Here is a 25,132-nt window from a genome sequence, read left to right on the forward strand (position 1 = left end):
GAAGGCCACATGCATCCTTACAATTATCACCTTCTGAGGCAGCATCTTTTTGCAAAGGCAAAGGAGAGACATGCATAGATGTGGCTCTCACAAGGAAGCAGACCCTGTGAAGGTGAATCCCCGCATGCATCCTAAGAATGCCACCTGCTCTGACAGAGTGGTTGTCATGTCCAAGGTTTTGTCATGTCTCAAGGTTGTGCCTTTTTAGAATGTAGGATAATTATCGTAGAGAAATTCCCTCATATATTAATCTCCCTCCTACCTCATGTATCGCTGTAGCCCAATTCATTATATGAATGTATAATCAATATTCATTCTTTGATATTATATTTAATAAACCAGTTGTATGATAAAACCAGTCCTTGTTTATTTGTTTGTGTGTGCACCTTTCTTGTACAGAATGATTTCTTTATGTTCAGATTTAATTTCCAAGAACCTTCAAACCGGATTCCAAAAAAGTTGGGACACTAATCAAATTGTGAATAAAAACGGAATGCAATGATGTGGAGATGGCAAATGTCAATATTTTATTTGTAATAGAACATAGATGACAGATCAAAAGTTTAATCTGAGTAAATGTAACATTTTAAAGGAAAAATATGATGATTCAAAATTTCACAGTGTCAACAAATCCCCAAAAAGTTGGGACAAGTAGCAATAAGTGGCTGGAAAAAGGAAATTGAGCATATAACGAACAGCTGGAAGACCAATTAACACTAATTAGGTCAATTGACAACATGATTGGGTATAAAAAGAGCTTCTCAGAGTGTCATTGTCTCTCTGAAGCCAAGAAGGTAATGGAGGATCACCAATTCCACCATTGTTGCGCAGAAAGATATTGCAGCAATACCAGAATGGTGTTACCCAGCGTAAAATAGCAAAGACTTTTAAGTTATCATCATCAACCGTGCATAACATCATCAAAACATTCAGAGAATCTAGAACAATTGCTGTGCGTAAGGGTCAAGGCCGTAAAACTCTACTGGATGCTCGTGATCTTCGGGCCCTTAAACATCACTGAACCTCAAACAGGAATGCCACTGTCAAGGAAATAACAGAATGGGCTCAGGAATACTTTCAGAAAGCATTGTCAGTGAACACAATCCACCGTGCCATCCGCCGTTGCCAGCTGAAACTCTACAGTGCAAAGAGGAAGCCATTTCTAAGCAAGCTCCACAAGCTCAGACGTTTGCACTGGGCCAGGGGTCTTTTAAAATGGAGTGTGGCAAAATGGAAGACTGTTCTGTGGTCAGATGAGTCACGATTTGAAGTTCTTTTTGGAACGATGGGACGCCATGTCATCCGGACCAGAGAGGACAAGGATAACCCAAGTTGTTATCAACGCTCCGTTCAGAAGCCTGCATCACTGATGGTATGGGGTTGCATGAGTGCTTGTGGCATGGGCAGCTTGCATGTCTGGAAAGGCATCATTAATGCAGAGAACTATGTTCAGGTTCTAGAACATCAAATGCTCCCATCTAGACGTCATCTCTTTCAGGGAAGACCCTGCATTTTTCAACAAGATAATGCCAGACCGTATTTTGCAGCAATCACAACATCATGGCTACATAGGAGAAGGATCTGGGTACTGAAATGGCCAGTCTGCAGTCCAGATCTTTCACCTATAGAGAACATTTGGCGCATCATAAAGAGGAAGGTGCGACAAAGAAGGCCCAAGACGACTGAACAGTTAGAGGCCTGTATTAGACATGAATGGGAGAGCATTCCTATTTCTAAACTTGAGAAACTGGTCTCCTCTGTCCCCAGACGTCTGTTGAGTGTTGTAAGAAGAAGGGGGGATGCCACACAGTGGTAAAAAATGCTTTTTGGGATTTGTTGACGCCATGAAATTTTGAAACAACATATTTTTCCCTTAAAATGATACATTCTCTCAGTTCTGTTCTATTCTGAATAAAATATTAGATGTTGGCACCTCCTCATCATTGCATTCAGTTTTTATTCACAATCTGTTTAGTGTCCCAACTTTTTTGGAATTCGGTTTGTAATTAATTCTAGCTAATTCCGCTATAATACATGTAATGTCGCTAAACATGATGGCCTACTTGTCCAAGCTGAAACTGGACAGTTACAGACACTACATACTACTTAATTGCTCCCAACCATGTGGCTTAACAAAATTAATTAAACAATTAATTATTAATTAAATAATAATTAAATGACTCCACTACATATTGTATACACTACATTCAAAATGCCTTTTATTCCCTTGCTTCTTTCCCTTTTGCCTCTGGTGTAGTATAAAGTTATTTATTGCAATCACTTGCCCTGCAGAATGCTCATAAAGCTAATAAACACTCACATAGAAACCCATACACTCAAACACAAGCCCAACTTTTCTTCTAGGCCACCATTTCCTTTTAACTCCTTTCTTATCTATCTTTGTCTGGCTTTCACTGTGAAGTTCCTTTTCAGCACTATACAAAGAGAATAATACATTCAAATTATGGATAAACAGAAGATGAGATGGCTTTGAAGCATTGATACTGACGCATGTGTGTCTGCATGTCTTTTATACAAAATTCTTGATTTGCTGAATTGTTCCCTGTTCACTGACAGGGCCGGATATTTCAGTCATCCTTTATGCAGCCACCCACACACCCTTTCCTAGCTGAGCGGTGTGTGTATGTGTATTTATTTCTGGTTCCAATCCCTCAAGAGCAAGCATGTTCACAGAGGTACTGCAGAGTTTAAAGTTTAACCAAAAACAACAAAATAAAAAAATGCTACAAAGCTAATGTACCCTGCCATATTTGCAAAGCAACACTGCAGTAACCTCGGCACATACACATGAGTGTAATGTTATTCATGAGTATACACTGCCAAAGGAAGTTAGCACTGCCATATATCCTCTGCCCTTATGACTGCCCAGTGTGAGAGTGTCAAGCTGTATTAAGCCCACCTCAGTTAACTGCACTGCAATATCTCATATTAAGAAAGAAATTACTTGCATCCAAGCTGCTACAATATATATATATATATATATATATATATATATATATATATATATATATGTGTGTGTGTGTGTGTGTGTGTGTGTGTGTGTTTTTAAAGTAGAGCTATTTATCAAGCTCTACATTGAAAACTAAATTTCCCATACCCACAGTACTCTCTCATACACATAAATACACACACACCATGACAAGTGGAAAGCCCCCTCCACCATAAAGCTCTCAACACCGTGCTGAACACCTCCGCCTTTCTCATCATGAGCTCCTCTGATCTTGAGCTTTGTGCATCTGTTGTTCCTTTCAAAAACACAAACAGGAATTAGACAACCATCAAATGTGTTTGACCCTCTTAGACGCCTAATCTACTATTTATCTGTTCATCACAAAAAATATTTAAAAATCACAATTAATTTCTTAAGACTGATGCATTTAATACTGAATATTATAATGTAAAAAATAAAGGAATCAATGTACGATCAGCACAGTAGAATTAGTAATATTAGTATTGTCTGTTGATTTAAAAAGTATAATCACAAATGTAGTTAAAATGCTAGTACTTATTTGTATTGTTACCTCAATGTAGTTTTCGTGATTTTGGAATTAGAATAACTATTTGCTGAGTAAATGTTTCAGGTACAGCTTTAACATTGGACACTCATGGTTCAAACATGGAAACAGTAGCAGTGTGTGAAACAGAGAGCGAGTGACTGAGTGAGAGAAAGAGAGAGAGAGAGAGAAATGAGAAAAGGTGAGATAAATATGGGTATGATGTTCAATAAATATTTCGGCATAAACAAAGTTTAATCTACTTTGTGAACTCAACAGTAATGAAGCTGTGTTTACATCACTATATAAAACCAGTAATACCTCCCTAAATTCAGAAATAAAAAGTGAATTATGGAAGGAAGTTGTGGGCCAAACTTGGTAAAATAGTCCATTAGCCCTGTGAAGGGTGAATTCCCGCCATGCGCCCAATGATTCCAGGTAGGCTCTGGACCCTGAACTAGATAAGGGGTTACAGATAATGAATGAATATATATATATATATATATATATATATATATATATATATATATATATATATATATATATATATATATATAAATGTAAAAAATAGAAGACCCAATGTTTCTAAGAAAATAGATAGAATTTAGAAGTCTCACCAATGAAAAACATTGAAACGTGTTCCAGCATTTTTTTGTTTAATATGTTATCTGTCAGGGAATGCAGGCAATGCAAATAAAATATTATACTGAATGAGTGAGTATATGAATGACCTGGTCAGACCCTTACAACAACCATTTTAACAGTCTGTCCTTTTACGGTAAAAACCAGATCTTTCCATCTTCCTTTCTTATTTGTTTTGTTTCCTAAAAGAATATTTTAATAAAAATACTAGATTTATTTAAAAGGTCTACATTAATTTATAGTTTTCTCTCTTTTGATTAAAACATGTGCATACTTGCTAGCACAGACTCAACAAATTTGAGCAAAAGCCTTGATCAGGAAATCAAATCACCTGAGACTTATCTGAAAACATCCTTAATTAGAAGGGACTCATATATTGAGACTTGTCAACATTTTTTATTTAAAAAAACTGTAAAAACCTGTATTCTGAAATGCTGAGTTTTCATCTTTGACCTGAGAGGCCTACAGTTTGAGTATGATGTTACAAGACAGACTATCACTATGCCTAATTAAATTTCACCTTGAGATGTCACCAACAGTCCTGCTGTCATGCTCTAAGAGTATGTTTGGCTGTAGTTTATAATGAGCAAATTGGAAAGTGAGGCCACTCTACTATATTTCAGAGCAGTCGCATGGGGAGCAACTGCCAAAATGCATCTGGCTGACATTATTCACCTCCCAAAGTTCCAGACACAAGCGCTGACCAGACAGTGTCAGAGAGAACAAGAGGCATGAGAGCAAAAGAGAAACAGACAGGCATGCATTGACCTTCATCTTTACTGGATAACAGGTTCAAACTATTTAATAATGCCATAATTTCCAATTGTTGGGAGCAAACAGATTACTTGTTCTCCATATAAAATTTTGTGACATGTAATTAGACACTGACTTCTGTAATGATTCTGTAACTACTAGTGAGTTGACGTTTTGAATCATTTATAAAAAAGTACAAAAGATACTAAAGTTGCAAATATGTCCTACTACTACATTCAACAGACACAAAAGCACTGTAATATATGTATTGTAAGTCTAATGCAGGTATGAATGGTCCATTTCACAGAATTTGTAGACAGTAAAATTCATTCATTCATTCATCAACCGCTTATCCAGTTCAGGGTCGCAGCTGGTCCAGAACCTACCCAGAAACATTAAGCGCAAGGCAGGAATACACCCTGTAGGGTGCGCAAGTCCTTCACAGGGCGACACACACATACACCCCTATGGACACTTTTGAGTCACCAAGCCACCTACCAACGTGTGTTTTTGGATTGTGGGAGGAAACCGGAGTGCCTGAAGCAAACCCACACGGACACAGGGAAAACTCCTCACAGACAGTCACCCAGAGAAAGAGTCGAACCCACAACCTCCAGGTGCCTACAGCTGTCTGAATACTTTACTACCTGCTGTGCCAGCATGCAGACAGTAAAATTGAATAAGATAAAAAAAAACTACTATTTTTCATAAGCCGTTGCAAAATATATAATTATACATACATACATACACACAAAAAACCCAAAATTATTGCACAAAAAAGCAATAAAAACCCATATCCCATGCACTGTTAGCATAAATTGATTTGCCTACACGCATATGCAATTCACACTACACACCACATATCCCCATTCCACAATGTTATATGAGAAGATAAATACACACATGCCCAAAATGTCTGAAGAGTTTCACATGTCTGTCTCTTCAAAAACATAGAGAGCTGTGAAAATGAGGCTGTACTTTTACCACTGTAACCACACAGCAGTAGCTGAAATCTCCATGTGACAACAAGGCAAATGTCAACCCAGCAACACAAACACATGCAAATGCATGAGACCAGTGATAGAAAGAGTACTGAAAATTCCTGCTTAAGTAAGAGTGCTATTATAGTAGTAACTTTTCAAATAAATATTTTAATGAAGAAACTAATTCAAATATTGAATAACTAGTCAATGAATCTTTTACAGACAACGTCTTGAGTAATTGCTTATTCTACTTTACTCTATATTTAAAATAATCTGGTATTTTTTAACAAAATTCACCTTCAATTTAATTGCAACTTCATGTTAACATAAACACAGGATCTTGAGATTTTTAAAGACCTCAGAAAAATCATTCAGAACAACTTATGGTTAACATAAATGATCCTCCACTAACAAATGCATTTTCCAAACATGGGGCAGTTTTTTTCAGGAGGATTGCAGCAGAGAACAATAAATAAATATGGATATGAACAATTTCGCAAACTAGCATTTATTGTCTTTAAGATTAAATATTTAGTTAATCACTAAGTATGTAAAGCATTACTATGTATGTATAGTGATCCATTATTAAATGAGTAATTCTGTACTTAGTTAATAATGTAATTATAATCACCTAAATAAACTAGCTAACGTTCACCCTCAGTAACGCGTAAAGACAACAATAAATAGCAAATCCACAAAAGCGCTGTTTAACCGAGAATAGTCAGTTAGCTAACTGCTGTGCTGTGCCTTGGTGATGTGTCAGGACTCTTGACAATAGGTCATGACAGTTTTCTGCCCAATCAAGCACAGTGATACTGTGGTTATTAAACCAGGTATTGGTACTTTTGGCAGTGTGGAGAGGTGCCAAGTCCTGCTGGAAAATTAAATCTGCATCTCCATAAAGCTTGTCAGCAGAGGGAAGTGCTCTAAAATGATGGCTGCACTGACTTTGGACAGGATATAACACAGTGGACCAGCACCAGCAGATGACATGGCTTCCCAAACCATCACTGATTGTGGAGACTTCAGACTAGACCTCAAGTAGCTTGCATTGTGTGCCTCTCCTCTCTTCCTCCAAACTCTGGAACCTTGATTCGCAAAAGAAAAAATTCAAAATTTACTTTCATCTGAAAACAACACTTTGGACCACTGAGCAACAGTCCAGACCTTTTTCTCCTTGGCCCAGGTAAGACGATTCTGTCGTTGCCTCTGGGTCATGAGTGGCTAGACACAAGGAATGCGACAGTTGTAGCCCATGTACTGGATACATCTGTGTGTAATGGCTTTTGAAGCACTGACCACTCCTTGTGAATCTCCCTCAAATATTTGAATGGTGTTTTCTTGACCATCCTTTCAAGGCTGAGGTTATCCCTGTTGCTTGTGCACCTTTTTCTACCACACATTTTCCTTCCACTCAACTTTCCATTAATATGCTTAGATAATGCAGGAGGGTGTCAATGACTGCCTTCTGGACATCTGTCAAGTCAGCAGTTTTCCCCATGATTGTGTAACCTACTGAACCAAACTAAGGGACCATTTTAAAAGCTTAGGAAACCATTGCAGGCGTTTTGTGCTGATTATTCTAATTTACCTAGATAATGACTTTTAGTAATTAGTATCTAGGATTTTAGTGTTTATTTTGGTTTTTAAAAGGAATACAGTATAAAAAATAACTACCTAAAAAAGAAAACAACAATAATGATAACAAATATTAAATTAATAGACATGACAGTCAAAACAAAACAAATACAAACTGATAAGGTATGGGCTGAAGCATTAACAACCATAGGGGAAAAAAATCAACATTCCACAATTATTAATTTTTATTTTAATTATGGTCATTCCTTGGATATAAGTTATACATTTTTTTAAACTTGCCAAGTGAGCTACACATTTTTCATTCCTTATCAAAAACTATTCCACAAATTAACCCCCTGGATAGATATACATATATTTCTGAACACAGTTCGGAAGTAAAATGTATTGTGCTTTGTACATTATTTGTGCAGTACTGAAGTTAAATAGTTCACTGAATTTTAAAGCCTGTAATTTATGTAGGGTCGCGGGGGGTCCAGAGCCTACCTGGAATCATTGGGCACAAGGCGGGAATACACCCTGGAGGGGACGCCACAGGGCAACACAGACACACACACATTCACTCACACATTCACACCTACGGACACTTTCGAGTCGCCAATCCACCTGCAACGTGTGTTTTTGGACTGTGGGAGGAAACCGGAGCACCCGGAGGAAACCCACGCGGACACGGGAAGAACACACCAACTCCTCACAGACAGTCACCCGGAGCGGGAATCGAACCCACAACCTCCAGGCCCCTGGAGCTGTGTGACTGCGACACTACCTGCTGCGCCACCGTGCCGCCGGGTTCATAATTATCCTTTTTATTTACAATTCTATAGCTTTCTTTTGTAGCATGAAAATTGGTTTAATTGTGGTTTTAGGTGTGTTTCCCCATATCTCCACACCGTAGGTAATGTATGGAACTATGAAAGAACTGTACAGTATACAAAGTGATTTCTCTTTCAGGATATTTTTAATATAATATAATACTGTAATTATTTTAGAGATTTTTGTTTTTACATGTTTTATAGCAGTTTTAAACCTAATTTATGATCAATTATCACACCCACAAATTAGTTTTCATACACTCTTACTATTTCCCCATTACTGACTGTAATTTTGACTTCATTCTTGATTTGTCTATTTCCAAATATTATAAACTTTGTTTTATTTAAATTCAGTGACTAACTTGTTAATATCAAATCATTTCTTTAATACTTCAAATTTCTTTTCACTGCATTCAGAAGCTCTTTCTAACTTTTTCCAGATATCTCTTCTACCAGTTGCATCACTGCCATTGAGGTGGACCTACTTGCTCTGAATCCATAATGTTGCAATAATTTATGTGTTTCTATGAACTTATCTAGTCTTTGAACCAACAATATTTCTAAAATTTTCTGAGGAGTGTGATAGCAAAGAAACTGGTCTATAATTGGAGAACTGGTGCTTGTCTCCACTTTTAAAGATAGGAATGACTTGTTTTCAGTTTATTTGGAAATAGACCAGTTTTGAAGGACAGATAGCAGATATTTGTAAATGGTTAAACCAGCAGTTTACAATATTTTTTAACAATGACATATCAGTTTCAGTCCAATATTTACAAAATAGTAAAAAAAATTCATAAGCAATTTTATTTATGCTTGTATTATATTCGTTTACAAAGTTATATGGAATTTCTGTGCTGTTCCAAAACCCTTTTCAATATTGCTATTCAGCACATTCCATGTACCTTGAACATACCACCTATACTACTAAATCTCAAAACACATATACATTTTTTTTATATGTCTTATATCTATTTTCTGCTTCTTTAGTTCTTTGTTTTAGAAGTATTTTATATAGTAAAATTTTCTTTTTACATGCGTTTGCTAATCCATGGTTTGTCCTCAGAGTTATGCCTTTCCTTTACTTTAAGTTTTCTGAAAGGACACTTTGTTCATATAACTCAGCTAATACAGACAAAAAAAACTCATATGCTTTGTTTGGGTCCTCCTTTTCATAAACTTCAGCCCAGTAGGAAATGGCAAGCTGAGATGTTGCTACTTTTAATATATATATATATATTTTTGTTTTCAAAAAACATTATGACTTGCCATTCGAGTGTTGTTAGTTCCTCTGTCAAGACATCCTCCCCTTCTTTGTGCTCCACTGTAGTGGCATATGATCTATGTGTGGTCTCTAATCCACTTATGATTAAGTCTTCCATCCTACTGTACTGTTCAAGGTCATCAATCTTTTTTTTCAAGTCCAGCAATTATTCTACCTTTTTTTTTAACAATCATCTTAAGTTGTTTAACTTCCTCCGTTGAGATCTTAGTCTGCTACTTAACCACTTTGCTTAATTCTTCTGACATGAAGTTCAGAGACTTTCTGATCTCCTCCATCTCCTCCTCTGATGCATTAACTTTCTTTGGTGGCATGGTGTCCAGTTGCTTTTTTTTTTGTAATAATGTTAATTAGCGTAATGAGCGTAGCTCGGCCTCAGCGTAGTAACGTAGCGTCTCAGCGGCACAACACGAACGCAGCGTAGATGCCGTAGCACCCTAGCTACAGTGCCTTGCGAAACTATTCGGCCCCCTTAAACTTTTCAAACTTTTGCCACATTTCAGGCTTCAAACATAAAGATATAAATGTTTTATTTTTTGTGAAGAATCAACAACAAGTGGGACACAATCATGAAGTGGAATGAAAGTGTGTCAAAATTTAAAAAAATAAAATAAAACTGAAAAGTGGGGCGTACAATATTATTCGGCCCCCTTGCATTAATACTTTGTAGCGCCACCTTTTGCTGCAAGTCACTTGGGGTATGTCTCTATAACAGTCTCTAAAACAGCTCGAGCTCAGTGAGGTTGGATGGAGAGTGTTTGTGAACAGCAGTCTTCAGCTCTTTCCACAGATTCTCGTTTGGATTCAGGTCTGGACTTTGACTTGGCCATTCCAACACCTGGATACGTTTATTTGTGAACCATTCCATTGTAGATTTGGATTTATGTTTTGGATCATTGTCTTGTTGGAAGATAAATCTCTGTTCCAGTCTCAGGTCTCTTGCAGACTCCAACAGGTTTTCTTCCAGAATGGTCCTGTATTTGGCCCCATCCATCTTTCCATCAAATTTGACCATCTTCCCTGTCCCTGCTGACAAAAAGCAGGCCCAAACCATGATGCTGCCACCACGTTTGACAGTGGGTATGGTGTGTTAAGGGTGATGAGCTATGTTTCCTTTACACCAAACGACTTTTTATGGATATCTTTGAGAAATGGCTTTCTTCTTGCCACTCTTCCATAAAGGCCAGATTTGTACAGTGTACGACTGATTGTTGTCCTATGGACAGACTCTCCCACCTCAGCTGTAGATCTCTGCAGTTCATCCAGAGTGATCATGGGCCTCTTGGCTGCATCACTGATCAATCTTCTTGTTTAAGATGAAAGTTTAGAGGGATGGCCGGGTCTTGGTAGATTTGCAGTGGTCTGATACTCCTTCCATTTCAATATGATTGCTTGCACAGTGCTTTTGGGATGTTTAAAGCTTGGGAAATCTTTTTGTATCCAAATCCGGCTTTAAACTTCTCCACAACAGCATCTCGGACCTGCCTGGTGTGTTCCTTGGTCTTCATGATACTCTCTGCGTTTTGAACAGAACCCTGAGACTATCACAGAGCAGGTGCATTTATACAGAGACTTGATTACACACAGGTAGATTCTATTTATCATCATCAGTCATTCGGGACAACATTGGATCATTCAGAGATACTCACTGAACTTCTGGAGTGAGTTTGCTGCACTGAAAGTAAAGGGGCTGAATAATATTGCACACCCCACTTTTCAGTTTTTTATTTGTTAAAAAAGTTTGACACATCAAATAAATTTCATTCCACTTCATGATTTTGTCCCACTTGTTGTTGATTCTTCACACAAAATTTAAATTTTATATCTTTATGTTTGAAGCCTGAAATGTGGCAAAAGGTTGAAAAGTTCAAGGGGGCCGAATACTTTCACAAGGCACTGTAGCGTCCAGCAGCGTAGTTGGCGAAGCAGGTCTGCAAATCATCTCAGCTCAACAGCAGCGTAGATGGCGTAGTGGCCTAGCAACGCGACCTCGGAGTGATGCATCCTACATCCATGGCTTGACGTACCCTGCGGACTCAGCGCAGTGGATGCTACAGCCTCGGCCTCTCGCAGCGTAATTTGCGTAGCCTCGAACAGCGAGCTGTGATCACAATGCCATTGTGATTATTGGCTGTAAGCCATAATCATCAACATTTAAAGAGAATAAGAAATAGATCACCCTGTTTGTAATGAATCTATGTCTATATGAGTTTCACTTTGTGAATAGAATTACTGAAATATATTAACTTTTTGATTCTTTTTTATTCAAATTTATTGAGATGCACCTGTTTATGAAATGTTAGGCTTTTATCACTGAACATAATCACATCAGGATCGAACTACATGGATTATACCCTTCTGGGCATACACTGCATTTTAGAAATGAATTGTTTCTATTTCTACTGAGCTATCTTTTATTTTTAATTTTTTTTTTCAAGCTGAAATGCATGGTGTACTCTGTATAAAACACACAAAAATATGAACTAAAGTAAGAGGAGTAGACTTCCATGAGTAATATTAGACAGAAAAATTGAGTCAAGTATTTTAAAAGGTATAAATGTCACATTCAACCAACCATAAGTAGGAAAAGTAAATGGACTAGTAGTTTTCATTTCTCATTTCTGTTAGTGGCCTTATGGATTGCAGTGTTACCAACAAACAGCGAAGATTTTAACTTAAATCTTCTCATGTTCTGTTATTGTCATAGTTGATAAAAATGGCAGTGGTTTGCTGAAGCCATTAGGTAATGGTAAATTTCACACCATTAAGTCTGAATAACAGCTAGCTGTACCTGGGTAAATCTGTCAAATGTAATGCTAAAAGACACAATCTATTATTTATGGAGTTTTTTAAACAATAATTGAATGAGGCATTTCTATATAAAATTAAGTGTTATGACCAGTATTACCATACAAATCAAAGGTTTTGTGTGTCTGTCTGTGTGTGTATTGTGAAAGGGTATGTCTACAGCAGTGCAGTCAGAGCCACAAACAGCTCTCTTGGGACACATATTGATCAATGATGTCTAGGCAAAGATCAAGCTTAACCCATCCAAAGCACTTACAACAAACACTGCAGTAGAAACAGAATATAACTCACTATTTCCCTGTCATTACACTCACAGACGTTTTTAGTGTTACAGTATCACATGCACTGTTTCTGTTAAGCATTTGCTTGATTCAGGTGCTACATCCTGGAACAAGATGCAGTATATAAAAAACTATAATTGTGTTTAAATGGTATGCTAAATCCTAATTAACTACATTATCTGTACTCTGATCAGCCATAACAATGCCACAACATTATTCTTTCTACATTCACTGTCCATTCTCTCAGCTCCACAGACCATACAGGTTCACTTGGTAGTGCATCTGTTGCTCTGCATATTTGTTAGTTTCCTTTCATCCTGTTCAAATCTGAGTTCCTAGAAGGTTGCAGTGTATGTCACTTTATTACTGTTACAAAGCTATGCATATTACTATTAAAGTAAAACTTAAATCAGAATGGCGCTATTATTTCTTGCTAGAAATGTTGGCAATGTTATGAAAATATATGGACATTCTATGAAAAAAATAACTTTTTGGGGGCATTAGCACAGTAATTTGGGTATTTTGAGCTCCTACTAGCCCCAAAACTGTGTAACAAAACAAATACAGTCTGAAAATATGGGATAAAACATGGCGTTCTTATTTTGTGCTGAGTCTTACATAGAGAGCAGCATTTCAGAATTGTCCAGTCTCATCATCAGAAGCACATGTGCAATGATTACATATGAAGAAGAAAGAGAACAAAGTGAAAATGGCTAAAAAACAGCGCAATGGATTCTTGTCTTCCTGTTTTTATCTCAATTTTAATTATTTTTGCTCCGGAAGACAAGCGAAATAGATTGGAGTTGTGTTTGTGTTGCATCATGGGATTGCCTTCATGGTTGAGGAATGATTAGATGCTGTGACACTATTAGACATTATGATGCTTTCTATGTAGACAGCTCACTGGGCTTTGGGACAGACCCAATATATCCCCTTTCAGCAATATGTATTACCATTTAACGAACAACATTTTGTAATTATTTCTACCTTCTAATTAAATTTTTTAATAAGGTCACCTGGCACAAATAGGCAGGGGAAAAATAACACTACTAAGAAAAAATCAAGTTTTCACTTGCCCTCCCATCACCCTTTACAATCCATTTCACTTTGGAATACATTATTATAGAAAGATAAATATGTAATTTCCATTTCAGGCTGCTATTATGATCACAAAATACTATACACCGATTAGGAAAAACCACATTATAACCATTGAGAGGGGAAGTGAATAACACTGATTATCTTGACGCAATGACATCTGTCAAAGAATGAAATATATTTTTGACATATATCTTGAAGTTGATGTGTTGACAGCACAAAAAAAAGCATTAGGATCAGAGCAACTTTGACAAGAGATAATCTGTGATAGCCAGAATCTCCTAAACGACGGTCTTGTGGGGTGTTGCTGGTATGTGTTTAGTTCCAAAAGTGGTCCAAGGAAGGAATTTGTTGAACTGGCAACAGGTTCATGGGTGCCCAAATCTTACTGGCTAAAATATTATAGAAGAATAGAAGAAGTTGGCCTGGTCTAACAATCATATTTTCTTTCACATCATGTGGACAGCCGGGTACATGTAGGTCACACACCTATGGAATACATGCTCTGCGAACGCATTTAGGGAAGAATGCAAGACAATGGGGACAGTGTGGCGTTCTGGTTAATGTTCTGCCAGAAAACTTTGGGCCTGACATTCATGTGGAACTTATTTTGATACTAACTAACTTTTCTCTTACAGGTGAAGTATATTTCCTTCATGGCAACTGTGTTCCTTAAAAACATTGGCCTATTTCAACATGATAAAGCTCCCTGCCACACTGTAAAATATTTCAGGAATGGTTTGAGGGACTCTACAAAGAGATCAAGTTTTGACCTGACCTCCAAATTCCCCTCATCTCAGCCTAAACATGCATCTATGGGATGTGCTGGAAAAACAAGTCCTATCCATGCAGGCCCCAGACGGTTGTCTATATGAATGCATGGTCAAACAGCAAGTACCTGTCTACCCTTAGCTGGAAAACTAGTAGTACAGTTGAGCTGTTAAGTATTAGCATACCTTTTACATACTTTTGGCAACATAAAATACCACAAAATATATTAACAGGGCCCAAAGAGAAGTACAAGAAACCATAAGCATGTACACACACACACACACACACAGCACTGTCTATTATGAGCACTCCATCTGGAAGAACCAGGACATCTAAAATAAGCCTGCATACACATAATTCCAGATTTAACGCTGTCGTTCAGCTGAGGACCAAATTATACACACATATTCACTGATCAGCATAAACATTAAAATGACATTTTTCATTTACTGTATATGTGCACCCTGTTCATTCAAGAATGTAGTACATCTGTTGCTCTGCATACTTTGTTAGCCCCCATCACCCTTTCTACAATGGTCATGACATCTGATGACCATCTCAGAGCAGGTATTATTTGAATGATAAAATAATTCTCAGTACTGAAGTAACACTGTCATGGTGGCAGTGTGTTAGTGCATTGCTCTTGTACAAGTGGATCAGACACAGCAGTTCTGAATATGTGCTGGATATTTTTGGTTGCTATACTATCCCCAGTCCAGCAGTGACATTTAGGTTTTAAAAACTCCAGCAGCAATCCTGATATTCTGATCCAATCCTACTAACTTAACACAGACTAACACACCACTATGACATCAGTGTCATTGCAGTGATTCAACACTCAAATAATAACTTAAAGGAATGGGTGAAAGGGGACTAACAAGGTATGTAGAGCAAGAGATGTACAACAGAGGAACTAAAAAGTATTCGTAAACAGATCAACGAGTGTGGAAACAAGAAGGTGGCTTTAAAGTTATGGCTAATTGGTATGAATATCCATCCATCCATCCATTATCCACCGCTTATCCGGGTCCGGGTCGCGGGGGAAGCAGTCGGAGCAAAGAAACCCAGACCTCCCTCTCCCCAGCCACCGACTCTAGCTCCTCCGGGGGTATACCGAGGCGTTCCCAGGCCAGTCGAGACATATAGTCTCTCCAGCGTGTTCTTGGTCTGCCCCGGGGCCTCCTCCCCGTTGGACATGCCCGGAACACCTCTCCAGGAAGGCGTCCAGGAGGCATCCGAACCAGATGCCCGAACCATCTCAGCTGGCTCCTCTCGACGTGGAGGAGCAGCGGCTCCACTCCGAGTCTCTCCCGGATGTCCGAGCTCCTAACCCTGTCTCTAAGGGAGAGTCCAGACATCCTGCGGAGAAAACTCATTTCAGCCGCTTGTACCCGCGATCTCGTTCTTTCGGTCACTACCCAAAGCTCGTGACCATAGGTGAGGGTTGGGACGTAGATTGAACGGTAAATCGAGAGCTTTGCTTTTCTGCTCAGCTCTCTCTTCACCACAACGGACCGGTACAGAGCCCGCATTACTGCTGACGCTGCACCGATTCGCCTGTCAATCTCACGCTCCATCTTTCCCTCACTCGTGAACAAGACCCCGAGGTATTTAAACTCCTCCACTTGAGGCAGGATCTCACTTCCAACCTGGAGAGAGCACTCCACCCTTTTCCGGCTGAGTACCATGGACTCGGACTTGGAGGTGCTGATCCTCATCCCTACCGCTTCACACTCGGCTGCAAACTGGTCCAGCAAGAGCCGGAGGTCCCGGCTCGATGAAGCCAACAAGACCACATCATCTGCAAAAAGCAGACATGGAATCCTGAGACCACCAAACCGGACACCCTCCGCCACTTGGCTACGCCGAGAAATTCTGTCCATAAAAATTATGAACAGAACCGGTGACAACGGGCAGCCCTGACGGAGTCCAACTCTGACTGGAAACCAGTCAGATTTACTGCCAGCCATACGAACCAGACTCCTGCTCTGTTTGTACAGGGACTGGATAGCTCGTAACAAAGAGCCCAGTACCCCATACTCCCTGAGCACCCCCCACAGAATACCCCGAGGGACACGGTCGAATGCCTTCTCCAGATCCACAAAACACATGTAGACTGGTTGAGCAAACTCCCATGCACCCTCCAGGATCCTAGCGAGGGTAAAGAGCTGGTCCTGTGTTCCACGACCGGGGCGGAATCCGCATTGTTCCTCCTGGATCCGAGGTTCAACTATCAGTCGGACTCTCTTCTCCAGTACCCCCGCATAGACCTTACCGGGGAGGCTGAGGAGTGTGATCCCCCTATAGTTGGAACACACCCTCCGATCCCCCTTTTTGAAAAGGGGAACCACCACCCCAGTCTGCCAGTCTAGAGGCACTGCCCCCGATGTCCACGCGATGTTGCAAAGACGTGTCAACCAGGACAGCCCCACAACATCCAGAGCCTTGAGGAACCCGGGGTGAACCTCATCCACCCCCGGGGCCCTACCGCCAAGGAGTTTCCCTACCACCTTGGCCACTTCAGCCCCAGTGATAGACGAGCCCCCCCCGGGGTCCCCAAGCTCTGCTTCCTCTGCGGAAGACGTGCTGGTGGGATTGAGAAGATCCTCGAAGTACTCCTTCCACCGTCTGATGACGTCCCCAGTCGAGGTCAACAGTTCCCCACCCCCACCATATACAGTGTTGGTGGAAAACTGCTTTCCCCTCCTGAGTCGCCTGACGGTTTGCCAGAAACTTCTTGGAGCCGACCGAAAGTCGTTTTCCATGTTCTCACCGAGCTCCTCCCACACCCGAGTTTTTGCCTCAGCGACTGCCGAGGCCGCAAGCCGCTTGGCTCCCCGGTACCTGTCGGCTGCCTCCGGAGTCCCCTGAGCCAACCAGGCTTGATAGGACTCTTTCTTCAGCTTGATAGCCCCCCTCACCCGGGGTGTCCACCACCGAGTGCGGGGGTTGCCACCCCGACAGGCACCGACAACCTTGCAGCCACAGCTCCGTTCAGCCGCCTCAACAATGGAGGTCCGGAACATGGCCCACTCGGACTCAATGTCACCAGCCTCCCCCGGGATGCAGTCGAAGCTCTGCCGGATGTGGGAGTTGAAGATCTTTCTGACAGGTTCCTCTGCCAAACGTTCCCAGCAAACCCTCAGCACACGTTTGGGCCTGCCAGGTCTGTCCGGCATCCTCCCCCGCCATCTGATCCAACTCACCACAAGGTGGTGATCAGTTGACAGCTCAGCGCCTCTCTTCACCCGAGTGTCCAGAACATATGGCCGCAGGTCAGATGATACGACTATAAAGTCGATCATCGAAATGCGGCCTAGGGTGTCCTGATGCCAGGTGTACTTGTGGACACCCTTATGTTCGAACATGGTGTTCGTAATGGACAAACTGTGACGAGCACAGAAATCCAATAACTGAACACCACTCGGGTTCAGATCAGCTGGGCCGTTCCTCCCAATCACGCCCCTCCAGGTCTCACTGTCATTACCCACATGAGCGTTGAAGTCCCCCAGCAGAACAATGGAGTCCCCAGAATGAGTGTTCTCCAGCACTCCCTCTAGGGTCCCCAAGAAGGCATGGTACTCTGAACTGCTGTTCGGTGCATAAGCACAAACAACAGTCAGAGCCCTTTCCCCAACCCGAAGGCGCAGGGAAATTACCCTCTCGTCCACTGGGGTAAACCCCAACGTACAGGCGCTAAGCTGGGGGGCTATGAGTAAGCCCACACCTGCCTTACGCCTCTCACCCTGGGCAACTCCAGAGTGAAAGAGCATCCAGCCCCTCTCAAGGAGATTGGTTCCAGAGCCCATACTGTGTGTCGAGGTGAGCCCAACTATATCTAGCTGGTACCTCTCAACCTCGCGCACCAGCTCAGGCTCTTTTCCCACCAGAGAGGTTACGTTCCATGTTCCAAAAGCCAGTTTCAGTAACCGAGGATCAGAACGCCAGGGCCCCCGACCCCGACCGCCACCCGATCCACAATGCACCAGACCCGGATTACTACCTCTCCCACAGGTGGTGGGCCCATGGGTATGAATATATTATTTTAAAAATAAGTATGCATCAGTAACAAAATGTATCCCTTTTGTACTTCATTTCTTTTTTCTTTTTCTTTTTACCAAGTCAAACAGCTCATGCTGGAGGGAGGGATAATCATTTTTTCCACTGAAATTAGCTAGATTTAACATTTGATACCAATTGATGTTGTGGTCAGGAACTCAATATATATTTTAGACAAAATTTACAGACATTTTTGTGTTTGTGAGTATGTATGCATGTGTGTTCTCTCACCTGTGTCCTGTCTGAACTGGTGCATAGACTGCAGGTCTATAACGTAGGGTGAGAGCTGGGGGTCAATTTGTCCCAGAATGACAGACCCACGTGCATCACCCTTTAGAATGTTTTCAATATGGTGGCACACAGCCGCATTATACGGTCTCCATCGTCCATGTTCATTCAGCCATTCCCACACCACCACACGGGCCATGCTCTGAGAGGAATAACTCAGGCCCCCTCCAATTGAAACAAGAATTCCTGAACCAGGCCGAGCCATCTCCACACCAGTAGAAGCTGTGAAAAACTTATACCAAAACGCAAACTCAAAAATGCTGTTCTGGTTTCTTTTGAAATTATCAGATGTTAGGGTTGTAGAATTGATGAAGAGAAGTCTAACAAGTCACTGTGGAAGGAGGTCTTCTGCTTAATCATGAAAATAACAAGAAAAAATGCATACGTATGGGAACTACATTATTTCCAGCAGGGGTCAGGGTATCCTCAAGGTCACTGCCTGGAACTCTCTTTGATCTTTCTGCCTGGAACTCTCTTTGACTGACCGCTCTGTCCTTTTCATATTCAAAGTCAGTGAAGACGGAGAGGCTTGCTCGTAGCCAAAATACAAGAGTTTTTTCCTGTTGAGACAGCCATGACCACCACACTGGCTGTGAAGCACAGGTGTTCCAGAAAATTGATTTTAATGCAGTTAGGAAAGCAAAATCATACACAAGTGCTTCTTTACAGTGTGTGTCAGTACACAGATCAGTCCAGCAGTTTGGTAATAAGGCAAGAGTCAGTGTTTGACATTGATATTTTTTGATATTGTTCAGTTCCTGCTTGTTCAGTTCCTGCTGTGTCCAAACTGTTGATGGGTTTATCTGGCCTGTCCTGAACCTAAACACAGAATTAGAACAAAGAACAATAGTCAAGTAAGTGAAATCACAAAAAATGCTCAGTATATGCATACCATAAGCATTGCTAAACCAGCTGTGGTTTGATCCTAAATGCAGAGGCCTTTTACTGTAACAGAGCACAGAACAGGGAAACCACCAGTGGACCTGTTTGAAATCACACACAGCAGATGATAGATTGATAGAGACAACTAGAGGAGAGAGTGAGCAAAATAAAAACAGAGCAATAGAGAGAGAGAGAGAGAGAGATAGTCAAAAAACAAGGAAAAAGTAAAGTAAGAGAAACAGAAGAAAAACAGATGTTATAATAGAGTTGTGGTTTTCAACTCCTGGGGACACTGTCGCTGTGGTTTTCAACTCCTGGGGTCCCTGTCTTTAACTTTCAGCTATTGTCAACTCCACAGCCCATCCAATCCAATTATTAATTTGTTCGTTTGTATAGTAGTCAGGAACACACGGGGCACCTGTCCATCACGATGGACCCTAAACTCACTTACACACACACACACACTCACACAAGCCAATTGACATACCAGCATGTGTTTTCTGGTTGTGGGAGGAAAACAGGAGCACCTGGAGGAAATCCACACAGACACAGGGAGAACACTCAAAAATATTCACAGCGGTCAGGTTTGAACCCACAACCCAAGGATAATGGATTTGTGTGACAGCAAAACTACCTGTTGTGCCACCATGCTGCACCCGAACCAAATAATTACCTGATTATTTGCAGTATGTATTGAGTACTGGGGTAAAAACACAAATTTAAACTGTTTCCTCTTTCTTTATTTCTTTTTTGTTCTTGCAGTTTCAGTGTTAATTATGAGTTATCTAGTTTACCGACTTTAAATGTCATGACTTTGTTTGCACTGTAACCATTTAATTACTGTCAATTCAATCTGTGGAACAGCCCGTTAATATACACTAGAGCCAATCTCTGTCTGTCAGCTGAGTTTGTGTGGTTGTGATGCGTAAGATGAGAAATGATGAATGTTTCTCCTCTAAAGTACATCGACTGGCCTCGTTTTGAGGTCAACACACATGAAGAAGAATTCCCCTCTCTGTGAGCATGCGATTAAAAATGCAACTTGTATTTTCACCATCTAAGATTAACTAATAGGACCTAAAAACAACACTACTAAATTCATAAATTATCATTTTAAAAAAACAGAAGCGGCTTTCTGATACCTTCACCCACATTGCACAATCAGCCCCACATGTTTCAGACCATGTCTGGGTGTGTGGATGATAGTCACAAAAATGAATTGCACTCCTCTTACGGGACTTTTTCTTTGTCCCTCTCTATTAACTCTCCGTTTCAGTAATGCCGTTCATTACAAACAACATCAATTCCATCTGTAAACAGAATGATTTTCCAAGCTTTCACCCCAGAAATGTTATCCTTGCTTCAGGATTAATCGCTGCTAAATAGTTTATCTAATCATCCGACGTTAGAGGCTGAAACCGACTTATTTGCCATATTCAGTATTCATATTCAGTTCCACCTTAAATTGTAGCCAACAGCCGCTCCAATCAGGTATCTCAGAATGTAACGCGTAACAAATTGTAACTGAATTTAAAGAGAATGGAACTAAAAGTCTCAGGCAAACATGAACATGAAGTAGAATTTTCCGTTCCACCTTAAATGATGCAGCGGTTACATTCTGGTGCCTCCGCATGTAACTGCTCTTTGTAATTGATTCTAACAGACGGTGAATGAAAATAAAAACCACGAGGGGCTGAATGACATTATTAGACCATATATGGGAAACTACGAATTCGAATAAGAAGCCAACTCCAGCTTCAAGCTTTATTATCATGATCGGAGTAATCACAGATAACAGAAATGGAGAGAGCTGTGGCTGGCTATCCTGCGTATGTAACGAGGGGAACGCTTTTTATCTGCGTTTGCCGAATCGTTTAGCCGAACAGAAGATTTCTATTGTAAATAAATATTATAATAACCTACACACCATTGAAGTCGAACAAAAATAATAATCACCGTTCCCTTGACGACAGACTCCAGTCGCGCGCAGCAGCGATGTTTGAATCCAGAAAATTCTCGCGCAGGGACTCCAGCGGACAAAAGAACAAACTATTTTTATTTATATATGTTTAGAGCCTAAACGAAAGGGTATTTTCGCGAATCTTATGTGTCTTCAGTGCGCTGTCAGTCTTATTAGCTTGTGCCCGGGGCTTTGAGCCTGTACAGTGAGGCTGTTGCTTCAGGCACTGCCATTACAAGCGCGTAATATTTTCCCCCACCCGTAATCCGGAAAGTCCCGTCCCTCCGTCGCTGTGATTTGATAACGCTGGTGGATGTGTAGCAACAGCCAATCGTGACAAAGAAAAAGATAACACGGTAGCCAGTCCCCGCAAAAGAGAGGTAAGGCTAGTAGGAATACGGGTGCAGCTCACCGGCGATGAAAGAACGACGAGCTTAGAAAGAACATCCGATTCACGATTCAAAAACACACGTTGGTAGGTGGACTGGCTACTCTGAAGTGTCTGAATGTGTGTCGCTCAGTGATTCCAGGTAGGCTCAGGACTCATCGCGACCCTGAACTGGATAAGCGGTTGCAGACAATGAATTTGTGATGAGAATTATTTTACTAATTCGTTAATACGTAAAGGTAGTTAGGATTAAAATTAGGTAATTAGGATTAAAAAATTACAAAATATATATAGTCCGGTGTCTTGTCCCCAGTGCAATCTCCTGTTTCTGCACCTAGTCTCCTGTCCAGCCTCATATCTCTGCTTCCAACTTGTCTAGTCCCTGTTTCAGTCAAGTGTCATGTCCCAAATTCCGTCTCATGTTTCTGCTCTCTGTCCCTTTTCCTTTCTAGTCCAGTGTTTTCTCTCCTATTTGAGCTCCAGTCCTGTCACTTTATCACGGTCCGTTGATCTGTTAGTCTCTTGTCTGTTGTATTCCAGGCTCCTCTCCTTCGCCAACTCCGGGGGGTCTAGGTCTATGCGCCCAAGGAGTTGTGCGTTCAGGAGTGGAGATTCTGTTACACTTTTCCCGTTTCGTGCTTCCCTGCTGTTTTGTGATGTCTGTTTCACTGCCATGTGCTCTTTTAGCTCATGGCTCTGTGTTTGTTGTGGTTCCTGTTTCCTCCCTTAGCTCCGCCCTAGCCCCCCCTTAGCCCTGCCCTGCCCTGCCCTGCCCTGCCCTGTCATTGCTGTTCCCACATGTGCCTCATTTTTGGTCCTGCCATCTCGTTATCTTTCCCAGGTTTTTCTTGTCTGTGCTCCTTAAATATACTCCTTCGGCTTCAGTGCTCCCTTGTCTGGTCTTGTGTGTAACTCAGTGTCTCCATGCCTGTGTGTTTAGCATTAGTCTACACCAGTTCAGTTTAGTTTTGGTGTGTGTTTTTGTGTCCTGTTCGTGTTTATTTACTGGCTGTGCTTTGTTTTGTTTTTGATTTTGTTATTTGTCTTAATAAAGTTATTCCCTGCTTATACGTCCACCTCCTTGTCCTCCCTGCAGCCATGACACAAAGTCTCCGTAGCATTACAGAAAATAATCTATGAAAATCTTCAAGTTAGTGTGCTGAAGAGCTATTTCAAATCAGGCATTTACCTGAAGAAACCTAAAGAAATACAATGAAAGAAATGGCTTTTTTGTCTCCTGAGCTCCCACTACCCTCTGCTGAGTGTAATTCATGTTTAGAGTACTGTAATGAAATCATGTCTCACAACTATCTCGCTCGTTCACTCACAAATACAACCAGCTCTCGAGGTTTCTACTAATACACAACCTCCCCGTCTCTCTCTCTCAGACAAACACACATGCACACCTCTCTCTCTCTCTCTCTCTCTCTCTCTCTCTCTCTCTCTCTCTCTCTCTCTCTCTCAGACACATGCATGCACACACACTGAGGGATATTAATATTAGTTGTGAACAGCTCTTGGGGCTTCAGCTGATGTTGAGCCAGGGGAATGTGTATAATCAAATAAACTTATGTTGATTGCATGATAAACCCCATATATCACTCAAAATATACAACAGATCATGTCTGTTTCAGCTCACTGTACCATGTAAATTCAGTTCAGTATTTAGACTTGTATGGACGCTCCCTCCCTCTCTCCTCCTTTCTCCTCCTTGCTCTGTCATAATGACCGTACCGGATATTCCAAGCTATATTCTTCTTGTATCTAGGTAAATACCTGTGAGATCTGTGCCGTAAAGCATTATTCATTTCTCGAGAAAGTTTCTTAGACCAGTAAATCAGCAGTGGACCTAGCATAGCAGCCACAGAGGCTCTATTCTGTCTATTAAATTTAGAAGCTGTAATGTAGAAATACTGCATAGTGTTCCTTATATATGTGTTTTATTTTGCATTCAAAATAAATGTAAATCTAACACTGATTATATTTACAGCTTGTACAATGGAAAAGTACATTTATTATATCCACAACAACCAGCAACACAAGAGTTGAGGTTTCCAGACAATGTGGAATGTAGCTGTAGTTCCACAGCAAACATCATTAATTTATCAACCATTGTCAAAACTGGCATCTCAATATATGGGAACACAACAGTAATAAAGGCTTAAAGATCAGTAATACTGATACATATTTCCTTCATTGTGCTGTATTCACACACATTTCACCATTTATTTTAAGGAGCTGGTTTGTAGTACATATTAAACAAACCATGTACAAAGAACAGCATTAATTTCTGGCTTCTATCTCCAGCTCATTCTTTGATTCATAGCATTTCAACCATAGAAGCACTATTATGGTACTCTGTTCAGGGAATAAGCTTGAGGTAACTTGTGAATATTATCACTCTTGAAGGAACCATTAAAGGAATACTATGCTACTATCCAAGAATTGTTTTAATTTTGTCTCCTGAGCTCCCCCTACTTGAGTGTAATTCACGTTTACAGTACTGTAGAGAAAAAACAAGTTTCACCCCCTACCCAAACCCCCACCCACTTCACATACAACCACAAATAGAGACCTTCTGAGCAGAGGAACATTCACATTGGTGATGAATAGCAGAACGAGTACAAAGATAGATTAAGAACATTTTAAAAAATATATATAAATAAATACTGCAAGTGCTGAACTCTAAACATATTGCACTTAACCCATTAGAACAGTGGAAGGCTTGTAACAGTGGGAAAGTTAGAATGTTTTCAGTTCCGTACGTTCATTCATTCATTGTCTGTAACACTTATTCATTTCAGGGTCGCAGTGGGTCCAGACCTATGGAGCTATATTAGGGTCAAAAGTTCAAATCTTGAGATTGAACTTTGAAAACTACAACAATGTATTAAAAAAAAGTGTAGGATGTTCAATGTTCAATTTAAATAGAATTTTGATTCAATTATTTTATTTTTTTGAATTAATAATTTATTTTCAAATTTCACTTTCCTATATATTTTGACATTTGAATTCTT

The 25,132-nt window shown here is 40.5% G+C and overlaps 1 protein-coding gene across 7 annotated transcripts in view; it reads right to left on the reverse strand.

Annotated features, from left to right (window-relative positions):
- dtx1 (deltex 1, E3 ubiquitin ligase) overlaps positions 1-22,747 on the reverse strand; it is a 59,305-nt gene extending 36,558 nt beyond the window's left edge. Inside the window, exons 1-4 of one of the 7 annotated variants that reach the window (XM_066643191.1) lie at positions 21,724-22,747; positions 20,255-20,294; positions 18,829-19,704; positions 3,156-3,266 (exon numbers count right to left, since the gene is read on the reverse strand). In XM_066643191.1, coding sequence (XP_066499288.1) covers positions 3,156-3,266; positions 18,829-19,090 — 373 coding nt within the window. In that variant the 5' untranslated portion in view covers positions 19,091-19,704; positions 20,255-20,294; positions 21,724-22,747. Of the gene's footprint in view, positions 1-3,155; positions 3,267-18,828; positions 19,705-20,254; positions 20,295-20,909; positions 20,939-21,001; positions 21,095-21,694 lie in introns of those variants that run through there. The other 6 variants (XM_066643189.1, XM_066643190.1, XR_010795287.1 and 3 more) reach the window with 6 other exon arrangements.
- Positions 22,748-25,132: the final 2,385 nt, after the last annotated feature.

The sequence above is a fragment of the Hoplias malabaricus genome, chromosome 14 (genome assembly GCF_029633855.1).
Source record: "Hoplias malabaricus isolate fHopMal1 chromosome 14, fHopMal1.hap1, whole genome shotgun sequence".
Lineage (NCBI taxonomy): Eukaryota > Metazoa > Chordata > Actinopteri > Characiformes > Erythrinidae > Hoplias > Hoplias malabaricus.